The sequence below is a fragment of the Podarcis pityusensis genome, assembly GCF_964106645.2.
Source record: "Podarcis pityusensis genome assembly, chromosome: 2".
Classification (NCBI taxonomy): domain Eukaryota; kingdom Metazoa; phylum Chordata; class Lepidosauria; order Squamata; family Lacertidae; genus Podarcis; species Podarcis pityusensis.
In genome coordinates, this window is record NC_138029.1 from 96,913,678 (window position 1) to 96,935,155 (window position 21,478).

Genomic DNA, 21,478 nt, shown 5'->3' on the forward strand with positions numbered 1-21,478 from the left:
CACTGTGTCCATAGAGGTGGGCAGGCAGCTCCTAATTCTTAATTTAACAGTATTAACTCTTATTAGTGGCTTTGGAGACTTCCCATATTAGTGGCTTCGGACAGTTCAGTAGCGCTATTGCAATGAAAGTGTTCTTGTAATATTTATTACCATTTCTTGAGTTACTGTTTGATTCATTAACAACAAGTTATGTAAACACCAACATCTGTTACCTTATGGTGTCTCGGAGCGTATAGTTGAGATTCCGTTGCAACCTTTGAAACTTGCTGTGTCAAATGCAGCCTATTGGAGCAGTGAGAATTTACCTTTCAGACTCCCCCTTTTGCAAACTCCTAACCGAGGGGAACAAAACCATTCACCAGGCTGTACAAATTATTGCTTATTGTGATTTATTTGCATGAGGTTTACCACAGAACTTGACCGGGTTGCCTTATCCTATCATAGGCGGTGGTGGTAAAAAGAGACCAGGTTGTCATCTTTCTCGTATAGATAACACTGGGCAACAATTTTTTACTTTTTGAATGTTGTCTAGATTTCTACAACTGATTTAGGGTATTTTTGCACTGCTGAATCAGGAAATGGCACCCGTTTCTCTCCATCAGGTCAGGTTTACTGTAAACTGAATGGTGGGCATTGATAAAGGTAAGTACACGTAAATTGCATGTTGCTTCACCATTTTTCAAACTTCAGGGCTTGAACTTCCGTTTCTTGGAACTCCTGGAATGCTCAGTGGCAGGGAGGTCTCTCTTCAGAGTCCAACAGTAGTCAGCCATCATGACTGCGTCCCAGCAACCCTGATACCTGGTCTCCATCTCTTTCATGTCCTGATGGAATCTCTCCCCCTGCTCGTCACTCATTGAACCCAGGTTCTCAAGAAACCAGTCCATATGTGAAAATAGGTAGTGCATCTTGACACTCATGTTGCAGCTCAGGTTTCTGAAAGCAGTCAGCATGTTGTTGACAAGTTCTGCGTAGTTTCTGGCCTTATTGTTGCCAAGAAAGTTCTTCACTACCAGAACAAATGCCTTCCACGCTTCCAGTTCCACTTCGTTCATTGAGTTTCCGAACTCTGGATCTCTGATGAGCTGACGGATCTGAGGACCGTCAAAGATGCCAGCTTTCAACTTCTCCATGGTCAATCCTGGAAAAGCCTGGCACAAGTAAGTGAAGCAGTCACCATCCTTGTCCAGAGCCTTGGTGAACTGCTTGATTAAGCCGAGCTTGATGTGCAGCGGTGGGAAGAGTATTCTGTCTCTGTCCACCAGAGGGTCGTTGATGACGTTCCTTTCTTTGCAAGGCACCAATTCCTCCCACACAGGCCAGTCCTTCTTCGTGTAATGCTGAGCACGGTCCCTACTATCCCACATGCACAGAAAACATGGGTACTTGGTGAAGCCAGACTGTTGTCCCAACAAAAAGTTCACCATCTTCAGGTCAACACAAATAAACCACTTATGCTGATCATAACCAATTTTCTCCAGCGCATACTTCACCGCTTCATAGTTCTCCTTCAGTGTACTCGAGTGAGCCAGGGGTATAGAGGCAAACTGGTTGCCGTTGTGTAGCAGAACACATTTCAGTGATCGCTTGCTGCTGTCAATGACCAATCTCCAATCTTTGGGTTCTTACTGTGGCACTCCAAGCTTGAGCAGAAGCTGTGCAATACCTGCACAGTACACCAAGTCCTTCTCTTCCGAGAAAAACGGAGGTACTCTTGATGCCTGTTGCAGAAGAAGCTGATGCGAGCACTGTCAGAGAGGAGGTTTTTTTCCTTCAATCTCGATGCCAACAGTTCGGCAGAGTCCTTTGACAAGCTGAGGTCGCGAACTAGATCATTCAACTCCTTTGGGGAAAATGGACGTGGAGCATCATCTTCAAGAACCACTTCTTCTTCATGTCCTTCAACACTGGAGGCATCTTCGTCACTAATGTCAGGAAGTTCTCCGAAGATAGGCACTGGAATTTCATCACAATGAGCTACAGGACGACGTGCTGATTGAAGATCAGGATACTTCGTGGGACGGCTGCCCCATGAACTTAGTTTTGATCCCCCAACTTTATGCTTTGCCGCACCAATTTATGGAAGATTTCGAGGTTTTATGACTTCAAACTGATCCCTTTTCGACATAATCACCCAGAACTATCGGACCTGAATACTTCTTGTCATTAAAATAATCATTTCCAATCAAAACAATTATTCGACATGGCATTTTACCCCCACCAACTTCTTCTAAAATGCTCCACACAAGAGTACATGTGAACAAAAACGTAAAAAAAGACATGTGGCCATAGCTCAAAAACTTGACCTGATTGAGCAAAACCGATGTGATTTTTTGATTCAGCGCATCAGATTCGTCCTAAATCAACTGAAAAAACGCAGACAACAAATTGGTTGTTGACCAGTGTAATACAAGCACGAGAAGGTATGGGACACATTTTCCTATCCAATTAAAAATAGAGCCCACAGATATTTGTTTCCAAGCCCTAGTCATTAGCGACATACACACTTGCAGATTAAAAGTGTGCCCCCCCCCCGTATGGTATTAGGCTCGATACCAGTTTTGATAGTGGTAGGAACTCAACTTAAAGAGAAGATTACTTCCTTCTGCTATTTCCTTCTGTTCCATCTTTTGACATAACTTTTGCACTTTACTCTAGGCTAGAGAGATGTACAGCTACATGTTGTCCCAATGACTTGAGGGATATCAGCTAATCAAATCTTCAGATAGAATTGTTCTTTCATAATGTGGTGCTGAGGGTCTGGAAAGAGTTAAATGGAATGCGTAGTGAGTTTCTGCATGTTCTGGGAATTTGGGCAACCCCAGTTACAGTTTTGTCATCATTGAGGTTTGTTGGTTTTGATAATCTTTGTATCTGTCAGCCGCACAGAGTGTAACCAAAATGTATGCGCTCTCTCTCTCTTTCTCTCTCCTCCTTCTAAAGGTCAAAGAAGTTGGCAGCCCTTGCCGAATGCGTGCGGAAAGCAGAGCTGAGCAAGGCCAAATTAGGTTTCGAGCTTGACGAGCTGGAAGCAGCGGCGCTTCTCGTGCAAGAGGAAGAAAAGGAGTTAAAAGCTGCTGGCACAGACGTCTCCAAGCCGCAGCTGCCTCCCTCCGAAGGAGCCGCTGCGAGTGACTCTGAAGACTCAAGCAGCACTTCATCATATGAGACAGGAGACTCCGATTCAGATGAACAAGAGTCCTCAGCCAGCGAAGATGGGGAAATAAATCCTTTACAAAGCACACTCCAAGAGGAGAGGACAGCCCTGCTTATTGACTGTAATGGATTAAGGCGAGACATAGGCACTTTGACGCTAGATGCTAGTAATGAAAAATCAAAGGCTCCTTTGCAATCTACATCTGTTCCCGGGAAACTGATAGAGGAATTAGGGAAGCAAATGCAGGCGGCAATTAGGCTTACGGAGCAGCCTGAAGGTTCGCCTTCTGCAAGTGGCGGCGGCAGCAGCAGCAGCACTTCAGAAGAGACAGGAACAGGCTGCACGGCTCAGCCTCAAGGACTTTCGCCGGATTGTAATGGAAACAGACATTTCTTAGAGGTGACTCCAAAGCCCAGCGCTCTTCTGCTTCTTGGCAGCACAAATGAAGCTTCTTAAGGAAATGTGGACGGGGTGGGCTACGGGGGTTGTGGGTTTTTGCAGCGCTAGCTGTTGTGGTTCATTTTAACAACCAAAGGCCACTTCAGCAAATATTCCTCTGTCAAATACCAGTGATGCATGCAAATAAAACAAGACTGCCTAGTCTCTGGAGTTAGTTTTGAAGTGGCATCATTCAAGGTTAGTAGTATTACAAAAGGTATGATCAAACATCAATGAAGCTTTCTGATTTGTATTCTGCAGATTGCTTATAGATCAAATCTATATTTAAATGTTGTATTTCATTATCATGGTTTCCTAGCTCCTAAATTTTCCACTCGGGATATTACTGTCCTCCTTATTTCAATTTAACCATTTTGAAGTGTCCATTGTACAGCAACTAGCAGTAGGCTTGGTCATCACAGGCACTCGCATCTAATAAGATGTGCTTCCGTAGTAGTTGCATGTGCGATATCGTCAATGCCAGTGCTGCCTGATCCTGTACTTTCTCACAACTTTTTGGGACTTATTGCCAGGTAAGAGTGCATAGGATTGCTCTCATCTTTTGTTTTTTTTAAAAAATCAATCTGCGATACATGGCTGTGTATGGTGTTTTTTCTTTCTTTTTTGAACATGTACATGGTCAGAATATATTTAACCTTTTAAGTATGAACAACTGATTTCAGGTTATCTGTACTCCAGCTGCGCTGCTAATACGTGATTGGGATGGAGGAAAGGTGGGTTTAGTGGTTGGTGCTGGTCCAAAAGGAACAAAACATTCTTTTTAGCTGCAACTCTTAACAGTGGCTCACCAAAAGATGCACCACAGTTCAACGACAGAGCTGAGTATATATTGTGTTTTTCTGCCTTTTAGACTTTTGCCTGAACTACCAACTTACCCTCTTGCTTCGCTCTTGGGTAGCTAAGCTTCATTAACTAACTGTAGGCAGAGCTGTATGTGTCTTCTGCATCCCTGTCCGAATGGAATGCACATCTCTTGAACTCGGCATCCCGAATTCCACTGAATTCCTTTCTTTGACAATATGTTGCCACTGTGGTGGGCAGAGGCAGAATAAATTCTCCAGACTTATGCCAGCACATTTTCACATGCTTGATTTGTTGTACAGATTTGAAAAGAAGTATGTGTCTGTGTATATGATTCATACATCCCAACACTGCAGCGCTCCAAAGAAACCTATATTGCAAAAGTTTATAGTGTCCCATTCTTCACACTTGCACTTCTGTTTTGTGGCTGCCAGCTGGGGAAGGGTGCCTGCCTGTTCTGTTCTCAGAACAGCTCTGTTTCTCTCTGAGAACTGACAGCTTCTGTGTTTGTGAAAGCAATCTCTTTATTCTGTCCAAAGCATTGTCTTGCCTCCTGTGTAGGTTACTCCATTCTAGCTTCATTCTGGCAGAGTTGGAGCTTGAGCTCTCCGCCTTTTCTTCTCTCTGCCCTGCCCACCAAACGCTCAGGAAATTTCAGTAAGCGGAGATAAAATCCCGCTTCCCCTTTAAGTGTTGGGAATACATGGAATGCAAGAACTAGTGTGCAGTGATACCCTTCAATTCAGCCTGGGTGATGCGTGACATAAGGGTGCCTCTGAAAATGGCACCCACTGTCAGGTGTGTTCCCCCACAACAATGACCAGCATGTAACCCTGTGCCGTGAATCATTGCACGCATTCCTCCTGCCCCTGTTGGTGGCAGCCAACTATGTGAAGCAGGACAAGACTGTGGTGATGTTACAACACAGCCAAGTGTTTCTAAATGTTGTGAGAGGAAAGGGAGGAACCTCAGTGTGGGGATGCAGCTTTCAGTGGCACTCACAGGATGCCTGTAGCATGTGTTTCAACCTTCTGACGTTGTTAAGAAAGAGGAAATGCCTCGCTACACCCCACCAGCAGCTAGAAGTCACTGCCTCACATTTGCCTCCTCCCTCCACCATTGGGAAGTCTGTGTTCCTGATCTTTTTGTTCCCGGCATTCTAATCTTGCAGATATCTGTTCCTGCCCTGCTATAGCCCCTGTTCTGTTCAGCCATCTTTATACTACCAAATGAACAAGCAAGGTTGGCTGTGGTGCTTTCACCAGCCAAAGCCAACAAGGGAAAAGGCCCAACTGTTTCCAAAACGGTGGCTACAGTATTCTATTGCAGATGTGTTTTGAGTTCAGTCATCTGTATTTTTTTTATTATTATTATTTTATGGTCAGCCAGCCACCCTCTCTCCCAGTGCTTTAACTGTCGCACTTGAAAGCTGTTGCACTTTTGTATTTGCACTCGTAAGCGGTGTATAAATTGGTTAAATGAAAAGGGTCCCCCTCACGCATCTTCCTCACACTGTCATTCCCCATGCTTTGCTTCGTGAGGGAGGGATAGTGCTATTTTAGATCACTTCTCCTACGATAGATAAATCATATCCATTCAGGTACTCAAATTCATATATACACTTCGGACAGCTGCATGCTTTCTATAGCTGACGCATTACAGTATGTTCCTCTGTTGTTTACCTTAGTAAAACTTGTAAACTTTGAAGGAGGATGCACGCACCTAAACCTGTGTCTTCCTGACGCATCTCCTCTTCATTCTGCTTTGTGAAGAAGCCAGCTCTGCTGCAACCTGTGTTTGAAGTGTGAAGCTGCTCTGTTCCGTTACTTATGGAAAGTGTCCGCCTTCTGTGTGTCCTGTTACAGTAACTGGACCTATTTTAACCATGCTGTCCATATTCTAACAGCAAAGCTTATTTGGAGAGGTTTTTCCTTTACTTGGAACTCTGTCCAACTGAAGGCTTTTCAGAACCTCAGCATCTTTTGCAAACATTGCAAGAGCTTTTCTCTTTGAGATGTTGTTTAGGAGCCCAGGTTAAGTCAGTGGTTAGGGCTTTTGCCTCATGTTAATAAATGCTAACTGATGGTTGATACCATTCTTTATTTCATAGCTCTTTACCCCAAACCTAAGTGATGAGGTGACCAAATAAACATTTAAATAAATGAATGTTTTCCAATTTGCATTAAAAAAAAACTTTCGGGGAGTGTGGTTAGCCACTTCAGAATGCTGTGGGTTAATTTTAATTGGAGGTTTCCCATTCCTTGCCTGACTTGAATGTTGTAAACTGTCAATCATCTACCTGAAGCAAAAAAAATGGTACAGTTTGTCTTAGCCCTGGTTGGTGATCTGTGTACATGTTAGCTGATTCACATAATTAGTTCACATACCTGCTTGATCTGAGCAGAAAATAGAAAAAAAATTGGTCAGACTGAACAGGAAGTCCCCGAAAGGATCAAATTAATGAATCCTCAAAAGGACGATATCTTAGCATCTGTATATCAGTGTGACACAATGTAAACAGAACACTTATTTTCAGTATTCTGATTTGTTGTTGTTTAGTCGTTTAGTCTTGTCTGACTCTTCGTGACCCCATGGACCAGAGCACGCCAGGCACTCCTGTCTTCCACTGCCTCCTGCAGTTTGGTCAAACTCATGTTTGTAGCTCCGAGAACACTGTCGTTGCCTTTGTCCATGGAGTTTTCTTGGCAGGGATACTGGAGTGGCTTGCCGGTTCCTGCTCCAGGTGGATCACATTTGGTCAAAACTCTCCACTATGACCTGTCCATCTTGGGTGGCCCTGCACGGCATAGCTCATAGCTTCTCTGAATTATTCAAGCCCCTTCACCATGGCAAGGCAGTGATCCATGAAGGGGATCAACAGAACACTTGTTTTCAGTATTCTGATTATCAACATGTTAATCAACATGTATACCTGAAGGAGCATCTCCACCTCCATCGTTCAGCCCGGACACTGAGATCCAGTGCCGAGGGCCTTCTGGTGGTTCCCTCATTGCGAGAAGTGAGGTTACACCGAACCAGACAGAGGGCCTTCTCGGTAGTGGCACCCACCCTGTGGAACCCCCTCCCTTCAGATGTGAAGGAAATAAGCAGCTATCCTATCTTTAAAAGACATCTGAAGCCCTGTTCAGGGAAGTTTTTAATATTTAATGCTGTACTGTTTTTAACACTTGATTGGGAGCCGCCCAGAGTGGCTGGGGAAACTGAGCCAGATGGGCAGGGTATAAATAATAAATTTTTTTTTAATTATTATTATCATAACAGGTTTTTCACTAAATGTGCTCAGTGTGTTCATGACAGAACTGAGAAAAGTTCTCTGCATGGTAACTCTTGAAGGGTAATGCTGTAGATTGGCCAAAGCTTTATCTTTTATTTTAAAAAAGACAACTTCCCACCTTTGACTCCTCTCCCTGAAAGATATGTAGAGTTCATTTCATATCAGATGAAGGAAGCACTGATGAGCCTCTATTTACTCCAGTATATGATGAATGTACCAAAGAACTTGATTCATACCTCTGGAATGAGTGGGCTCAGCAGCCTGCCACAGTTGACACAGCTAAATATTGTCAAAGCTGGTGTCTCAAGGCTAGAGAAAACAAACAGGGAAACACATGTCAGGCAGATAAATGGCTCTGCTGCTTAAAGCTGTCCTGGACGCCATTTGTTTCTGAGATAAGGCAGAAGGCTCTCTAGAGCAGCGAAAAGATAAGACAGGAGAGTGGAACGAATGTGGAATTGTGTCATTAGCTGGATGCTTTGCTGTCAGAAGGAAAAGGAATTTGCACCAGGAAAAGTTTGGGTTATGTGTCTGCAAAATAGTATACACCTTTGGCACACTGTCTGAAACATGCATAGACTACCCTTTTCAAACTTCACATGTGGATGTTGTGGGGTGCTTGCTTCCTCTCCACATATGCATGGAAACAATGTGCGTGTGAGCACCCTAGACCAGGGGTCAGCAAACTTTTTCAGCTGTGGGCTGGTCCACTGACCCTCAGACCATGTGGTGGGCTGGACTATATGGGGGGGGGGTGAACAAATTCCTATGCCCCACAAATAACCCAGAGATTCATCTTAAATAAAAGCACATATTCTACTCATGGAAAAACACGCTGATTCCCAGACCGTCCGTGGGCCAGATTTAGAAGGCGATTGGGCTGGATCAGGTCCCCAGGCCTTAGTTTGCCTATCCATGCCCTAGACTGTTTCCCCACCCACATCATGCAGGGTTGGGAGTGCTCCATGGAATAACATGGGGAAGTACTTTTGTGTTGCACTGGGTTGCTGTGGTTGACAGTAGCTCTTTCTTAGAATTGTTGCAGTTCTTTGAATGATTTGGATCCAACAATCTGATTTCTGACCATTTCTCCCCAAATCACCCAGTGGCAACTGCCTGTGCTCCATCCGGCGAAGTTCTGGAGGGATTCCAAAACCCTAGGAAGCAGCTTTGAGGAGGCTGCAGTAGGAAGGAGGAGACAGAAAATCCCACATTGGACAAGCAGATCTCCCCTCATGGTTCATAGAATTCAGCTGATAATTCAGTGGTCAGAGAGCCAGTGCTGTGCCTGGGTGGTTAGGGGCCATAGTTCAGAGGGAGAACATCTGCTTTGCAGTCAGAAGGTCCCAGTTTCAATCCTAGATGGATCAATGGTCTTACTTGGTATAAAGCAATGTTCAAAATTTATTTTGGAACTTGACTGAGTTGGGATATTCACATCAAGTTTTTCTTTGGGCTGTCTGGGATTTGTAGTACGGTATATTATAAGCTCATTAAACCTTACTATGCATAGGTCAGGGGCTATTGTAAAAACTTAAATGTCTGTAATAATCTAAAGTTAACTAACCTGTAGGTTGTACTACTCTTAAGCAGGAGAAATTAACCTAAGCCCCCGTAAGATGTATCTAGAGGAGCCCAGAAGCTTGTGAGAGTCAACGTGCAACAAACATTTTTTGCCCTTTCTGCCCATTCCAACCAATAGCTAGAAAATATGATGGTAATGACTGTTTAAGCCTCAGACACCAGTGGATGCCTAATTTTTTTAAAAAGCCACTGCTCATTGTTTGAAATCTCACACTATGTTGAAAGCTTGTCTTTCAGTTTTGCAGTCACCAACACAGGCCTTTGGGCACCTTTGGATTTTTGAGCAAGTACTGCAGATATGATCTCCTCTGGTACTACTCTCCTCTCCTGGACCCCCCCCCCCCCAGAGACAGAAAGAAAGCATGCACATGTTGCTTTTGCAGGGGATGTAGGTAAAAATTGGATCCACTAGTATTAATATGGGCCTTGAAAAACATATAGAGCTGAAGTGGGGGAAGAGAGTCGCTCTTGTAACTCCCAGCTTCAGCTCTATGTACTTTTCCAGGGAGGAAAGGGTAGCCACGTTCACCATCTCACAACCAGTCAGCAGTGTGCAAGAGGACTCAGAGGCTTTGTTAAGACCTCTGGGTATAGGGCGGTATTCAATGCTATTCAATAAATAATAATAATTGTTGGTGCCAGGGGAAGACCTTAAGGGTAATACTGTGTCACATGATGGCAGTAACCATCATACTGCAGGCAGTAACCTGCAGTAACATATATTTTTATAATAATAATAATTTTTATTTATACCCCGTCCTCCCCAGCCAAGGCCGGGCTCAGAGCAGCTTACAAGCACTAATAAAAACAAGTTGAATGATTACAACTTAAAAACAAAATTAAAACACAACATTAAAATATTGAAACGTTAAAATATTAAAATGTCATTTTTATGCCATTTGCACATCCATGTGAGCATTCAGTTAAATTCAGCCATTATAAGCGAAGCCTTTAGTCACAGTAGGAAAGAAGAGGCAAGACACAAATCTAACAAGAAACTGATCAGAATCTGCTCTGGCACTCAGCAAGTGGCCCCATGAGAGGAGAGTAGGTGAAGTCAGGACCTGGTGTCTGTAAAACATTTAAGACATTAGCAAGGGGCTATGTACCATCTGGGCTCCATTTCAGACAACGGCCTATCTTAGGTGGGTGCTGGACTTCCAGGCAGCTTCCATTTCAAAATGTGAGAGAGTGACTTGCAGTTTTGTCATGGCACCTCCAAAACAGGAAATTCTAATATTACAGGACTGACATTTCTGCCAAGCATCCTTTGTGCTCGTATTGGAGCTATGCAAAAACACCACTATTTATATGACCTTCAGCTAATGTAGTTTCCAGAATACTGAGCATGCTTCTCCCCAACCCAACCCCAATTCTCTGCTATCTGAAAGAAGCTGATTGCTTTCTACTTTCCTCATTTCCCTAGTCCCGAGTGCATGTCCCTGATTTTAGGAAAACACCTTTTCACAACCACAATACTCGCCCCACATTTTTATTCTCCCACAGAGTTCTCATGGCCATAGGAACTGGGGCTGGGAGAGAGAATAAGAGATCTGCAAAGCTTCAAAACCTCTCGCCCATATATTTGTGTGTGTGTGTGTGTGTGTGTGTGTGTGTACACCTGCTGTGGATGGGTGCTTATATTTTTGTTGGGGCACAGAGATGGACACTGGAAGCAGGAAAGCATCACAGCCTGAACCTTTGGAATTTCACAGTGCATCATAGAACGCACTCTGCTCTGTGGAAGCCCTACTGAGCTTTGGATTTCTTTCCTAGCACCATTCACCCACTTCACCAATTTTAGCCTAGTATATTATGATCTATTATTTAATATTGCTCTTGTCTGTCTTGCTGTATAGACATTGACCCCCGGACCCTCCAGGACTGTAGGTTTCACAGCTTTGCAGAAAGAAAGGAGAGACGCATTCACAGCAGCAGCAAAATTGCAGCCGTGCAGAAAAGGAGATGGGTGTACCATCATCCAATGATTTACAGCTCAAGGCCTTGGCTGTCCCGGCTTCTACACTTGGACTCCAGGAAACACCAAGAGCTCAAAGTGCCAGGGGCAGCCCAATCAGATGGGTGGGGCCCAAATAATAAACGTATTGTTATAAAATTATTAAGAAGTCAGCACACAGTCTCAGCATCAGCTCAGAATAGAGGGTACATGGCTCAAAAGTCCATAAGCAGAATTCTAGGATACTTGGCAAGAAGACTGAGCTTGCAAGCAAGCACTTCTGTGGGGATTTGGGGGGGGGGGGAGTTCTGGGTTGGTTTGCGCTGGCACAGGTGTGTCCTTGGCAATGGGACCTGATCCCACCCCTCCATCCCCAGTTCAGCTGGCTCCACTGATTGGCCAGCCAGCTCTTCGGCTACTCCTCGGAGTTCGTTCTCTGGAGGTGGGGTAGGGACTGACTCAACCAACTCCTCCCTCGCCAGAACGTCTGGCATCAGTGGGGCATAGCCCTATTCGCCATCACTGCCTGAACTTTCCCCACCTCCAGTCCCATGGTCCTCCTCCTCCTCTTCCTCTGTCAGATCCAGCTATTCCCATCATCTCCTGGCTGGTGTCACAGCCTGTGACACCAGTGTCTGGACGTGTGAACCCCATTGAGAAGCACTGAACCATGGAATATTGAAAAGCACTGCATTTGAGAGGATGTCAGGCTGCCCTTTTGTGTGTTCTGGGCCATTGTGTTTCAGCCAAGCAAGCCACTGCTCTTGATGCTGCAATTCTTGCGCGTGCATTAACTCCAAGACGTAGCCTTCCTGGTAAGGCTGATGTTGCCCCAGGAAGGCAGGAGCTGTGCAGTTCAACCTGAAACCGGGATAAGACGGAACAACGTGCCATCTAATTACGCAGGAGCAGCAAGACGGTTCCAGTGAGTGAGTCATAAATGTTAATGGGACTTGTAAGCATAAATCACCGGTGAGCCAAGCGAGGAACTAATCCCATAAATTCCACTCTTAAATATTTCCTTGGCAGTGGCCAAGGCTGGAGAAAGACACCCTCCTGCCCCTGCTTAAGAGTGGCATAATTGGTTTCTGCCTCCTGTCCACACTCCCCCCTCCCCCCCAGTAATTTGAGAGGAAACTGTCCCATTCACTACAGTAGATAAATTGGCCTGCCTGCTTTGCTGGCTGCAGCTCCGCCCTCTAATCTGCTGCACTGGCCATTGACTTGCCTAATTATGTGTATTACAACTGCAGAAGGCTTACAGGCAGCAGCAGGGGGGCAAACTGTGGAATGAGTGCAATGATTGTTCCATCTGTTCCTGCAGAGCTGGAAGAGGGTGGGCTCTGAGGCCAGGCGAGAGGATAGAATCCAGCACAGGTGCCGGCGGGAAGGGGAAGTCCCTCCAGCGAGGGCTTTACCAGCAGAAGAAGAAGGAGGAAGTCAGCTTTTCTCTTTGAGCATATTTACAGCATATTGAAGCATATTGAATTAGCACAGCCGGGATACAATGGCAGCGTTGAAATAAAACCAGGGGTTTTAATAGGGTTTTTGAGACTTGATGCTTTGTTGTGGGGTGCGGGATTCTTCAGCAAAGGGTGGGAGAGCGTTACTTACCTGCTGCTTTTCTCAGGTGCATTCAGATGTACCTTGGCAGATACATCTGGGGAAGCAAAGAGAAGCAAGAGGAGAGGGGCCATGAGGCAGGCTGCTGAAGAAGCTGGGGAGTCTCTGTTACCATAAAGCACCAATGCTGCAGCAAGCAAAGGCTTTAGCAGCTCAGCCAGCTGCTTGTGGCTGGAAAGCCAGACAGGATGTTTGTGACTGTTGCCATGGGAACAAAGGGGCAGTCCATTCTGTACTGAGCACCGGATGTTAGCTCAGTGTGTGTGTGTCATATGACCCGTACTGGATGTACTTGGGAGGAGTTTTCCTTCTTGCTGTTGTTGAGTGCAGACATGATTCTCTGTACTGATGTAAGAGGCAGAAATAAATGATGTAAATAGTTTTCTGTCTGCTTCTTTCCCCTCCCTGGGGACACCAAAGGGGAGAGAGGAAGAACGGTGTGTTCCTCTCATACATCTGAGAAGAATCGCCGGACCTCGCCTGCTTATCAGCAGAGGTTGGGAGACGCGGGGAGGTCGACAGGAATATCTGCCGGTGCCTGCTTGTGGCACATTCCTCTGACCCAGGCAGAATTCCAACAGTGGTAGCAGAGGATGGTTGCGATTCATCGGACATCTGCATGAGAGGCTGGTGGATTGTCCTCCTCTGCTCCAAGGAGGAAGAGAAGCGTCTGAAAGAAGCCAGAGGCTCCACAGACAGCTGATGGAAAGAAGAGGTGTTTTCCAGAGCAACGGAGCTCAAGGTATGCTGCATTTCGGGCTAAAAGTGTGAACGCAGGAAGATTAATTCCCTGGTTCACGGAGCTGCGTTTCAAAGAAAACAAAAGCTCCGGAGGAAGAGGCCTGCAGCTTGAAGGCTGATGCCTGCATTCCACAAATTTTTGTGGTAGATAAGAAGTCCCATTGAAATGCATTGTTGCTAGGTAACGGAAAGTTACTGGCAAAGGGGCTGGACTCTGAGTGTAAGCCTGGGAAAGCGAAACAAAACCAGAGAATGTTTCGGCTACAAGGTTTACGAGCTCTTGGAAGGGACTTTTCAATAGCAGCCTGAGTTTAGCTGCCAGGTGCAAAGAGCGTAAACAATCTGCAGTTTGCTGCGTGAGAAAGGAAAAAACGACTGTTGGATTTTACAGTTTGTTTGACATTGTGAGCTGGAGGCTTGGCTTCAAGATGGATGCCAAGAAAGGGGGAGGTTTGCCTTGCCCACCTTCCTTGACCAATGACAATTATTCATCTTGGTCTGTAAAGATGAAGGCCCTGCTGCAGAATCAGAGGCTTTTTGATGTAATTGAAAACCCCATCCCTGCAGCACCAACCAGAGGTTGGGAGTCACAGAATGTAAGGGCCAGGACTGCTATAATTCTGTGTGTCTCAGATGATCAGTTGGTGCATGTTCAGCATTTAGAAAATGCGAAAGAGGTTTGGGACACGCTGCGTACAACGCATCAGAGAGATGCTGGTTCTTCAGCGTTGCTGTATTTTGAGAAATTGACCAATCTGAGACTTGCGCCTGATGGAGATGTTCAAGCGCACCTGACAGAAATGAAGTTTCTGCGTCAACAGATGGTGGAACGCAATTTCCGTCTTCAGGAGGAAGTGTTTTGCTTCATGATGATAAACAGCCTTAGCCGCACTTACAAGGTTGTTGCCAGTCAGCTTGGTTCCCTACCGGCCGCGCAGCTGACCGCGGAGAGAGTTTGTGCTGTGGTCCTGAATGAACACGACAGACTTGCTGCACTGGAAGAAAAAGACAGGGGGAGGGAAGAACAGAGTTCTAATTCCCCCACTGCTGATGCTACTGGAGAGCATGGTGTAGCATTGAGTGCTGTCCAATGCTACAATTGTGGACAGACTGGGCATCTACAGCGAAACTGTAAGAAGCCGCGCCAGTCAAGAGGAGCAAAGAGCAGCTCTACGAAGCCTCAGGCGTCAGGCAAAAGCCGTACCAAGTGCCAGGTGAAACCTGCAAAGGCTATGATGGCGAAAGGAACCACGCCAGATGTTGGGAACTCGTTCATAATTGACACGGGCGCAACGGTTCATATGTGCCCGCACAGAGGACTGTTTTCGACGTTGAAGAAGCAAAGCTTCACTGTGAAACAGGCCAACGGTCAGGAGTTGGAAGCGACTGGAATTGGGACTGTGTATCTTGAGAGTCTGAACTTGACTATAAATGATGTTTACCTGGTTCCAGAACTGAGATTTAATCTGCTGAGCGTGTCGCAGATTGCAAAGAAAGGACTGAAACTGTCCTATGATGCTAAAAGCTGCAAGATCTACAAAGATGGAGAACTGTTTCTTACTGCCAAAGAGAAAGATGGACTGTATTTGTTGACTTTTGCTCAAAGTGATTACATGAAATGTAATTCTTCTGATTCTAACGAAATCTCTCTTGCAGGAGTGACCAGTGTGAGCACCAGGAAGGTGACGAAGAAGGTCGACAGAGCATTTCAGCGGGTGTATGCTGATGTGATTGGTCCTCTAGAACCATCTAGAGGCGGTGCACGATTTTACCTTGTGTGTGTGGATTGTTTCACTAAATATTCTTGGGTTTATATGATGGAGAAACCACAAGAAACTTTAGAAAAGTTTCAGGAGTTTTGTGACAAGGTTAAAAGTATGCACGATGCTAACATTGATTGTCTTTTCACAGGTGACAAACAAGTTTTTCTGTTACAGAAGTTTCAGAAGTTCCTGGATGGAAAAGGGATAGACCACAAAGTTGCAGTTTCGACCGAAGCGTGGAACAGGGGGGTCTGTGTGAAAGTGAACAAAGAATTGCAAAAGGGGATGCATGCGCAATTGCTGAGTTCACATTTGCCACATGAATATTGGGCCGAATCACTAGCGTCCTATCTTCATGTGTGGTTGAGAAAAGTCTCAACAGAGTTGGGATGTTCTCCTTTTGAGAAGCTGTTCAATAGAAAACCTTCTGTTGCCTATTTCAAGGTTTTTGGGTCTCATGTGAGAACAGAAGCTCCAGGTGGTGTAAAGAATGCCAGAGGCATTTTTGTGGGATATGAAAAGGGTCTCTACAGAGTAATTTTGTCTGAATCTGGTCAGGTGATTCTCACAAAGTTCCTAGAGAGTGCTCCAGAGCAAGAGCGGGTTGTAAAACACACATTTCCCACAGGTGGCGATTCAGATGATGATGAGTTTGATCTTATTGAGTTCAGTAGTACTGATGATGACAGCGATAGCTCAGACAGCTCAGTTGTCACAGTCATTGAGAGGAAATCTCACATAATGACTAGACCCTCAGAAGAGGAGGATGAACCATTGATTAAGCTTAGTACTGGTTCTCCAGAGAGTTCAAAGGTTGAACCGGTGAGCACAGAGGATCAGAACCTCATACGTAGGTCTGAGAGAGCAACGAAGGGTGTACCACCCAAGAGGTATTCAAAGGAGTTTGCTAACCTTGCATATGTTGCTATTGTAAACGACCAAGGACAGATTGAAGCTGTGTCTGAGTCAGAGACAAAGGCACAACAGAGAGTTGTTAACCAAGGTAATGCGAAGTCACACAACCAGAGAGGTACATTGGTTAAACCAGTGGCGGGTAGTTCCAAGGGTGGAACTGAAACAACAGGGGAATGTTATAAATATAACAACTGTTTGTTTTCTTCTCTGGATGACGCTTTGCTCGCAGCACACATTGATACTTTAGGGGGAGTATGTTACCATAAAGCACCAATGCTGCAGCAAGCAAAGGCTTTAGCAGCTCAGCCAGCTGCTTGTGGCTGGAAAGCCAGACAGGATGTTTGTGACTGTTGCCATGGGAACAAAGGGGCAGTCCATTCTGTACTGAGCACCGGATGTTAGCTCAGTGTGTGTGTGTGTCATATGACCCGTACTGGATGTACTTGGGAGGAGTTTTCCTTCTTGCTGTTGTTGAGTGCAGACATGATTCTCTGTACTGATGTAAGAGGCAGAAATAAATGATGTAAATAGTTTTCTGTCTGCTTCTTTCCCCTCCCTGGGGACACCAAAGGGGAGAGAGGAAGAACGGTGTGTTCCTCTCATACATCTGAGAAGAATCGCCGGACCTCGCCTGCTTATCAGCAGAGGTTGGGAGACGCGGGGAGGTCGACAGGAATATCTGCCGGTGCCTGCTTGTGGCACATTCCTCTGACCCAGGCAGAATTCCAACAGTCTCCCCCTCTTGCTGCAACCAGCTTGTCTCCCCCCTGGTCTTCTAGAACACACAGAGAAATGAAAAGAACAGAGATTGGTTGTGCACTGACAGTCTCTGACTATGATTGAGGGGGGCATGGACAAGATGGCTAGCAGACAGGCTGCAGGTGAGGAATGGATGAAGCAGCCCTCCCCTTGTCCCCTTCCCCACTAAAAATCACCTGCTCCCCAGGTGCCTTTCACAATATTAAATGCTGGCGTTTAAATTACTGTGCATGACGTGCACCTTGAGGTGCAGTTGCCTCCCAGTTTGGTGTCATTGCAAATTTGATGAGCATCCCCTCAGTTCCTTCATCCAAGTTGTTTATAAAGGCACTGAATAACAATGGGCCCAGGGCAGAACCCTGCAGCACCCCACTTGTCACTTTTTTCCAGGAACCATTAGTGTATCCTCTTTGGCTGTGGTAACCTATCAGCTACCTCATCCAGCTCACACTTTGCCAGTTCTCCACAATAATATCATGGGGGACTTTGTCAAAAGCCTTACTGAAATCAAGATACACTAAGTTTGTAACTCTATCAAAAAAGAAAGACATGAGATTTGTCTGGCATGACTTGTTTTTGAGAAACCCATGCTGCGTCTTAGTAATCACATTCAGTTATCTGCCCCTTCAGTCATTTGGAATACACAGAATGCTGTGTTACAGTATTCTAGATAATGATTGCAAGTCTGGAGCCACAGTGCAGTAGTGGTTACAAATTAATTAAGGAGGACTGGGCAAGGGTATCTGCCTTTAAAAAACCTAATGTAAGTTATCTTAGGGTAAGCAAACTCTCAAGTTACATTTATACACCTGAGCCTTGGGATTCACAGGGTCCAATAGGAACTCAAGTGCTGATATCAGGCAACAGAACATAAAACACCTCTAATGCTAGCCGATCAATCAACCACTGTATCCAGTGGTATCTTCCTGTTAGTGAAAGAACATTTATCTGTGCAATGGGAATGCCTCCTTTTGCACACTTGCATACACCACCAATCTCCCAAGGGTTGAGTGAGCCCAAGCACAAATTGGGGGAGGGAAGTCCCATCGCACAGGCGGAAGTCATTGCATTAATGGGCTGACTTCATTAGACACAATCCCATACATTTTCATATTTTGTCTTATTAACCACTTTAGGCCTGATTCACACATGCAGATACTGGCACAGTCACTGCTTGAAATCTTACGGTAACTGAAGGGAGGTTGGCACAGCAGAAAAACTCTTGTGTTACGAAGCTCCCTGTGCGATTGCATGGGGCAAGGGCAGCCATTGAAATAATATTCATCAGTCTGCTCTGCCACCTTATGCGTACCTAAAGGTAAAGGGACTCCTGACCATTAGGTCCAGTCATGGACGACCCTGGGGTTGCGGTGCTCATCTCACTTTACTGGCTGAGGGAGCCAGCGTACAGCTTCCGGGTCATGTGGCCAGCATGACTAAGCCACTTCTGGCGAACCAGAGCAGTGCACGGAAACACCGTTTACCTTCCCGCTGGGAGTATTTGTCTACTTGCACTTTGACGTGCTTTTGAACTGCTAGGTTGGCAGGAGCAGGGACTGAGCAATGGGAGCTCACCCCGTCGCGAGATTCGAACCGCCAACCTTCTGATCGGCAAGTCCTAGGCTCTGTGGTTTAACCCACAGCACCAACCGCGTCCCTAGTGCTACCCACGTCCCTATTCAGAAGTAAATCCCACTAAGTTCAGCTGGACTTGCATCACAGCAAGTGACTTCAGGATTTCAGTTAAAACTAGCCCACTTTAAGATAATGCTTTTCAAAGTAAACATAAAGCCTATGGGGGGGGACGGGACTTAGAAGCACTATGCAGTTAAACAAACTCAAAATTATCTTAAAACCACAACAGAATCTCTCTCTCTCTCTCTCTCTCTCTCTCTCTCTCTCTCTCTCTCTCTCGGTTTCTAAATAAAACAACAGTCACACTCAGTTTTAGACGGATAAATCCTGGGAGGGTGGGGGCTTTCCACTGTTTTGTGTGCCACTACCAAGAAGTCCCCTTTTTACATCTCAATGTCGTAACTTGGCGCCCACATGCGGTATCTTTGAGCAGCTGTTCCCAGTCAGCACCCAACCAAAGCAGGGGTAGTTTATCTACATATGTGTTTGACTCACTTGAAATGGCTCCTCCGAGTGGCATAAAAACAAGAAATCTGCAGAGCCTCCACACTGTGAGGTGATTTCCCTTGGTACTGCTCAGTTCACAGTCTCAGTGCTAACTGCTTATTGTGCTAATGGCCTCCTCTCGCCAGAGAAAACATTATACTTCACATCTGAAGTGGTTGGCAGAAGCTGTAATCGAGGTGTGAAGTGACTTTCCACAGAAGAACATGGCGTTCATACTCTTCAGTGTCAGGTTCCTTGCTTGCGTTGCCACACAGAATTCTGTTATCGGAGACTCCAAATCCATTAGAGTTTATGAGATGGTCTGGTGGGGTTTTCTCTTGGGGGTGTTATTACTCCCTGCGGGTGATGTTCTAAAACCCGCATTTACAAAGGGGAATCGATACTGCCAAACATCATTTATTGTATTTAACCAAAACCACCTATAATAATTTAACCTGAAAACCAGCGACATTTTGGCAGGGATGAACTCTTGCCTAAAACAGTTTAAGGTTAACATTTTTAAAAAGAAAAAAATAGGGTCAAGCATGTTTGCTTTTACTGCCTTTGTCCTTACAGGCCCGGATGTAGTGTGGAAAACATCAGGATCAGGATAATGTCTCTAACTTTCTCAAGAGCAGGTAAAACTGGGTGTGGTGTGGGCACCTTTTCATCGCTACTAGCACCACCATGAAAGTCAGGTTCTTATAGTGATTAGAGTGGCCTAGGACTGCGGAGACCCTGGTTCAAGTTGTGATCTGCCATGGAGCTCACTGAGTGACCTTTCACCAGTCACTATAGGCTGCATTCAGACAGCGCTTTGTTCCGCATCCCCGATGTTTCATTAACTGACCATTTTCGTGTCTTATGTGATCTTTCATACACACAAAAGCCACTTCTGCATAATTCTTGATTGCTTTAATATTTTTTTCCTAAATAAAACTTCTCTGAGATTTTACTACGATCAAGCATTATATAAACTCTGTTAAAGAAATAAAAACAAAATACCGTATTTTTCGCTCTATAAGACACACCCAACCATAAGACGCACCTAGTTTTTAGAGGAGGAAAACAAGAAAAGCCAGCAAGAGCCACAGACACACTTGCTCGGTGCAGCTCTTTAAAGATAGAGCGGCTCTTGCTGGCTTTTCCGGGAGGTGGGAGAAAGGACGGATGGGCTGCCATCCGTCCCTTCTCCCACCTCCCTGAAAAGCCAGAGCAAGCTGCACAGCTATTGCTGAAGCCAGCAGAGCAAAAGTGAGAGCTGCACAGCGCTTCTGGGTCGCTGGCTTCCCAGCGAAGCAGGATGAGAGATGGAAGGGGCTCCATAAGGGCTCCTTTGTGTCCCTCCTCCTCGCTTGTTCATCGTGTGAAATCTTGGGTAACTTGCCATCTTCCTAAAAAAGGAGGTTGGGTAGCGGCCTCCTTTGTTGTGATGGTAGCTGGATTCAGTGAGTTAAGGATCACAAAACAAGCAGACGTTGCAATCAATATCAGAGAGTGAGGCAGTTATGCTAAACAATAATACAGTGGATGATGCATACTTTATGATGGCCTTTACTGATGATCAATTATCAATTGCCCGCCCTACACAACAGGACAAAGAACTAATCACTCTTCAAGGCCTTACGATGTAGATACAAGGAAGGAAAAAGTGAAGGACAGACCAAGGATGGGGCTGAGATTGGTTAACCATGAGCAGCCATTGCATAAGAACTGAACAAGAAGAGTCCGGATGGGCCAGACCAAGTATGGTCAACCTTGCAACCCCGCCCTCCCCAGGCGCTAATGGTTCCACCCAACATGGCTAATAGTCAGGGATAAAGAGCAAAATCTGTCCAGCAAAATCTGCTTGATACTCTAGGATACACATTAAGCCCATACTATGTTTTCTATGTGCCCCTAGAAATGTCAGCTATGAATGCCACAAAGATGTTTGCAAATGTCAGGGTGTACTCATTGATGAAGAAACCACCCAGCGGTCCCAGCAGTCCTAAGGTATTTCCTTGTGGTTGGGTTCCTCTATTCCCCACTGCTTGTGGTAATCTGTACCCAGAGCAAAAGGACTCCTTGGGCATCTAATTTGTTTAATTTATCAGATTTGTATACCGCCCTATACCCGTAGATCTCAGGGCAGTTCACAACATAAAATGACAATATAAAAATCTCAGAATACAGTGGTACCTCGGGTTAAGAACTTAATTCGTTCTGGAGGTCCGTTCTTAACCTGAAACTGTTCTTAACCTGAGGTACCACTTTAGCTAATGGGGCCTCCTGCTGCTGCCGTGCGATTTCTGTTCTCATCC

At 45.4% G+C, this 21,478-nt stretch overlaps 1 protein-coding gene and 2 long non-coding RNA genes across 4 annotated transcripts in view; 2 read left to right on the plus strand and 1 right to left on the minus strand.

Moving 5' to 3' along the window:
- The window catches only part of SHQ1 (SHQ1, H/ACA ribonucleoprotein assembly factor), a 54,650-nt gene extending 50,382 nt beyond the window's left edge, over positions 1 to 4,268 (plus strand). For both annotated transcript variants that reach the window (XM_080995747.1, XM_080995748.1), the window contains exon 12: positions 2,944 to 4,268. In XM_080995747.1, coding sequence (XP_080851873.1) covers positions 2,944 to 3,613 — 670 coding nt within the window. In that variant the 3' untranslated portion in view covers positions 3,614 to 4,268. The remainder of the gene's footprint in view (positions 1 to 2,943) is intronic.
- LOC308471700 overlaps positions 1 to 21,478 on the minus strand; it is a 242,766-nt gene that overhangs the window by 98,185 nt on the left and 123,103 nt on the right. The window lies entirely within an intron of this gene.
- The window catches only part of LOC308471696, a 115,183-nt gene that overhangs the window by 59,930 nt on the left and 33,775 nt on the right, over positions 1 to 21,478 (plus strand). The gene's annotated exons all lie outside the window — the stretch shown is intronic.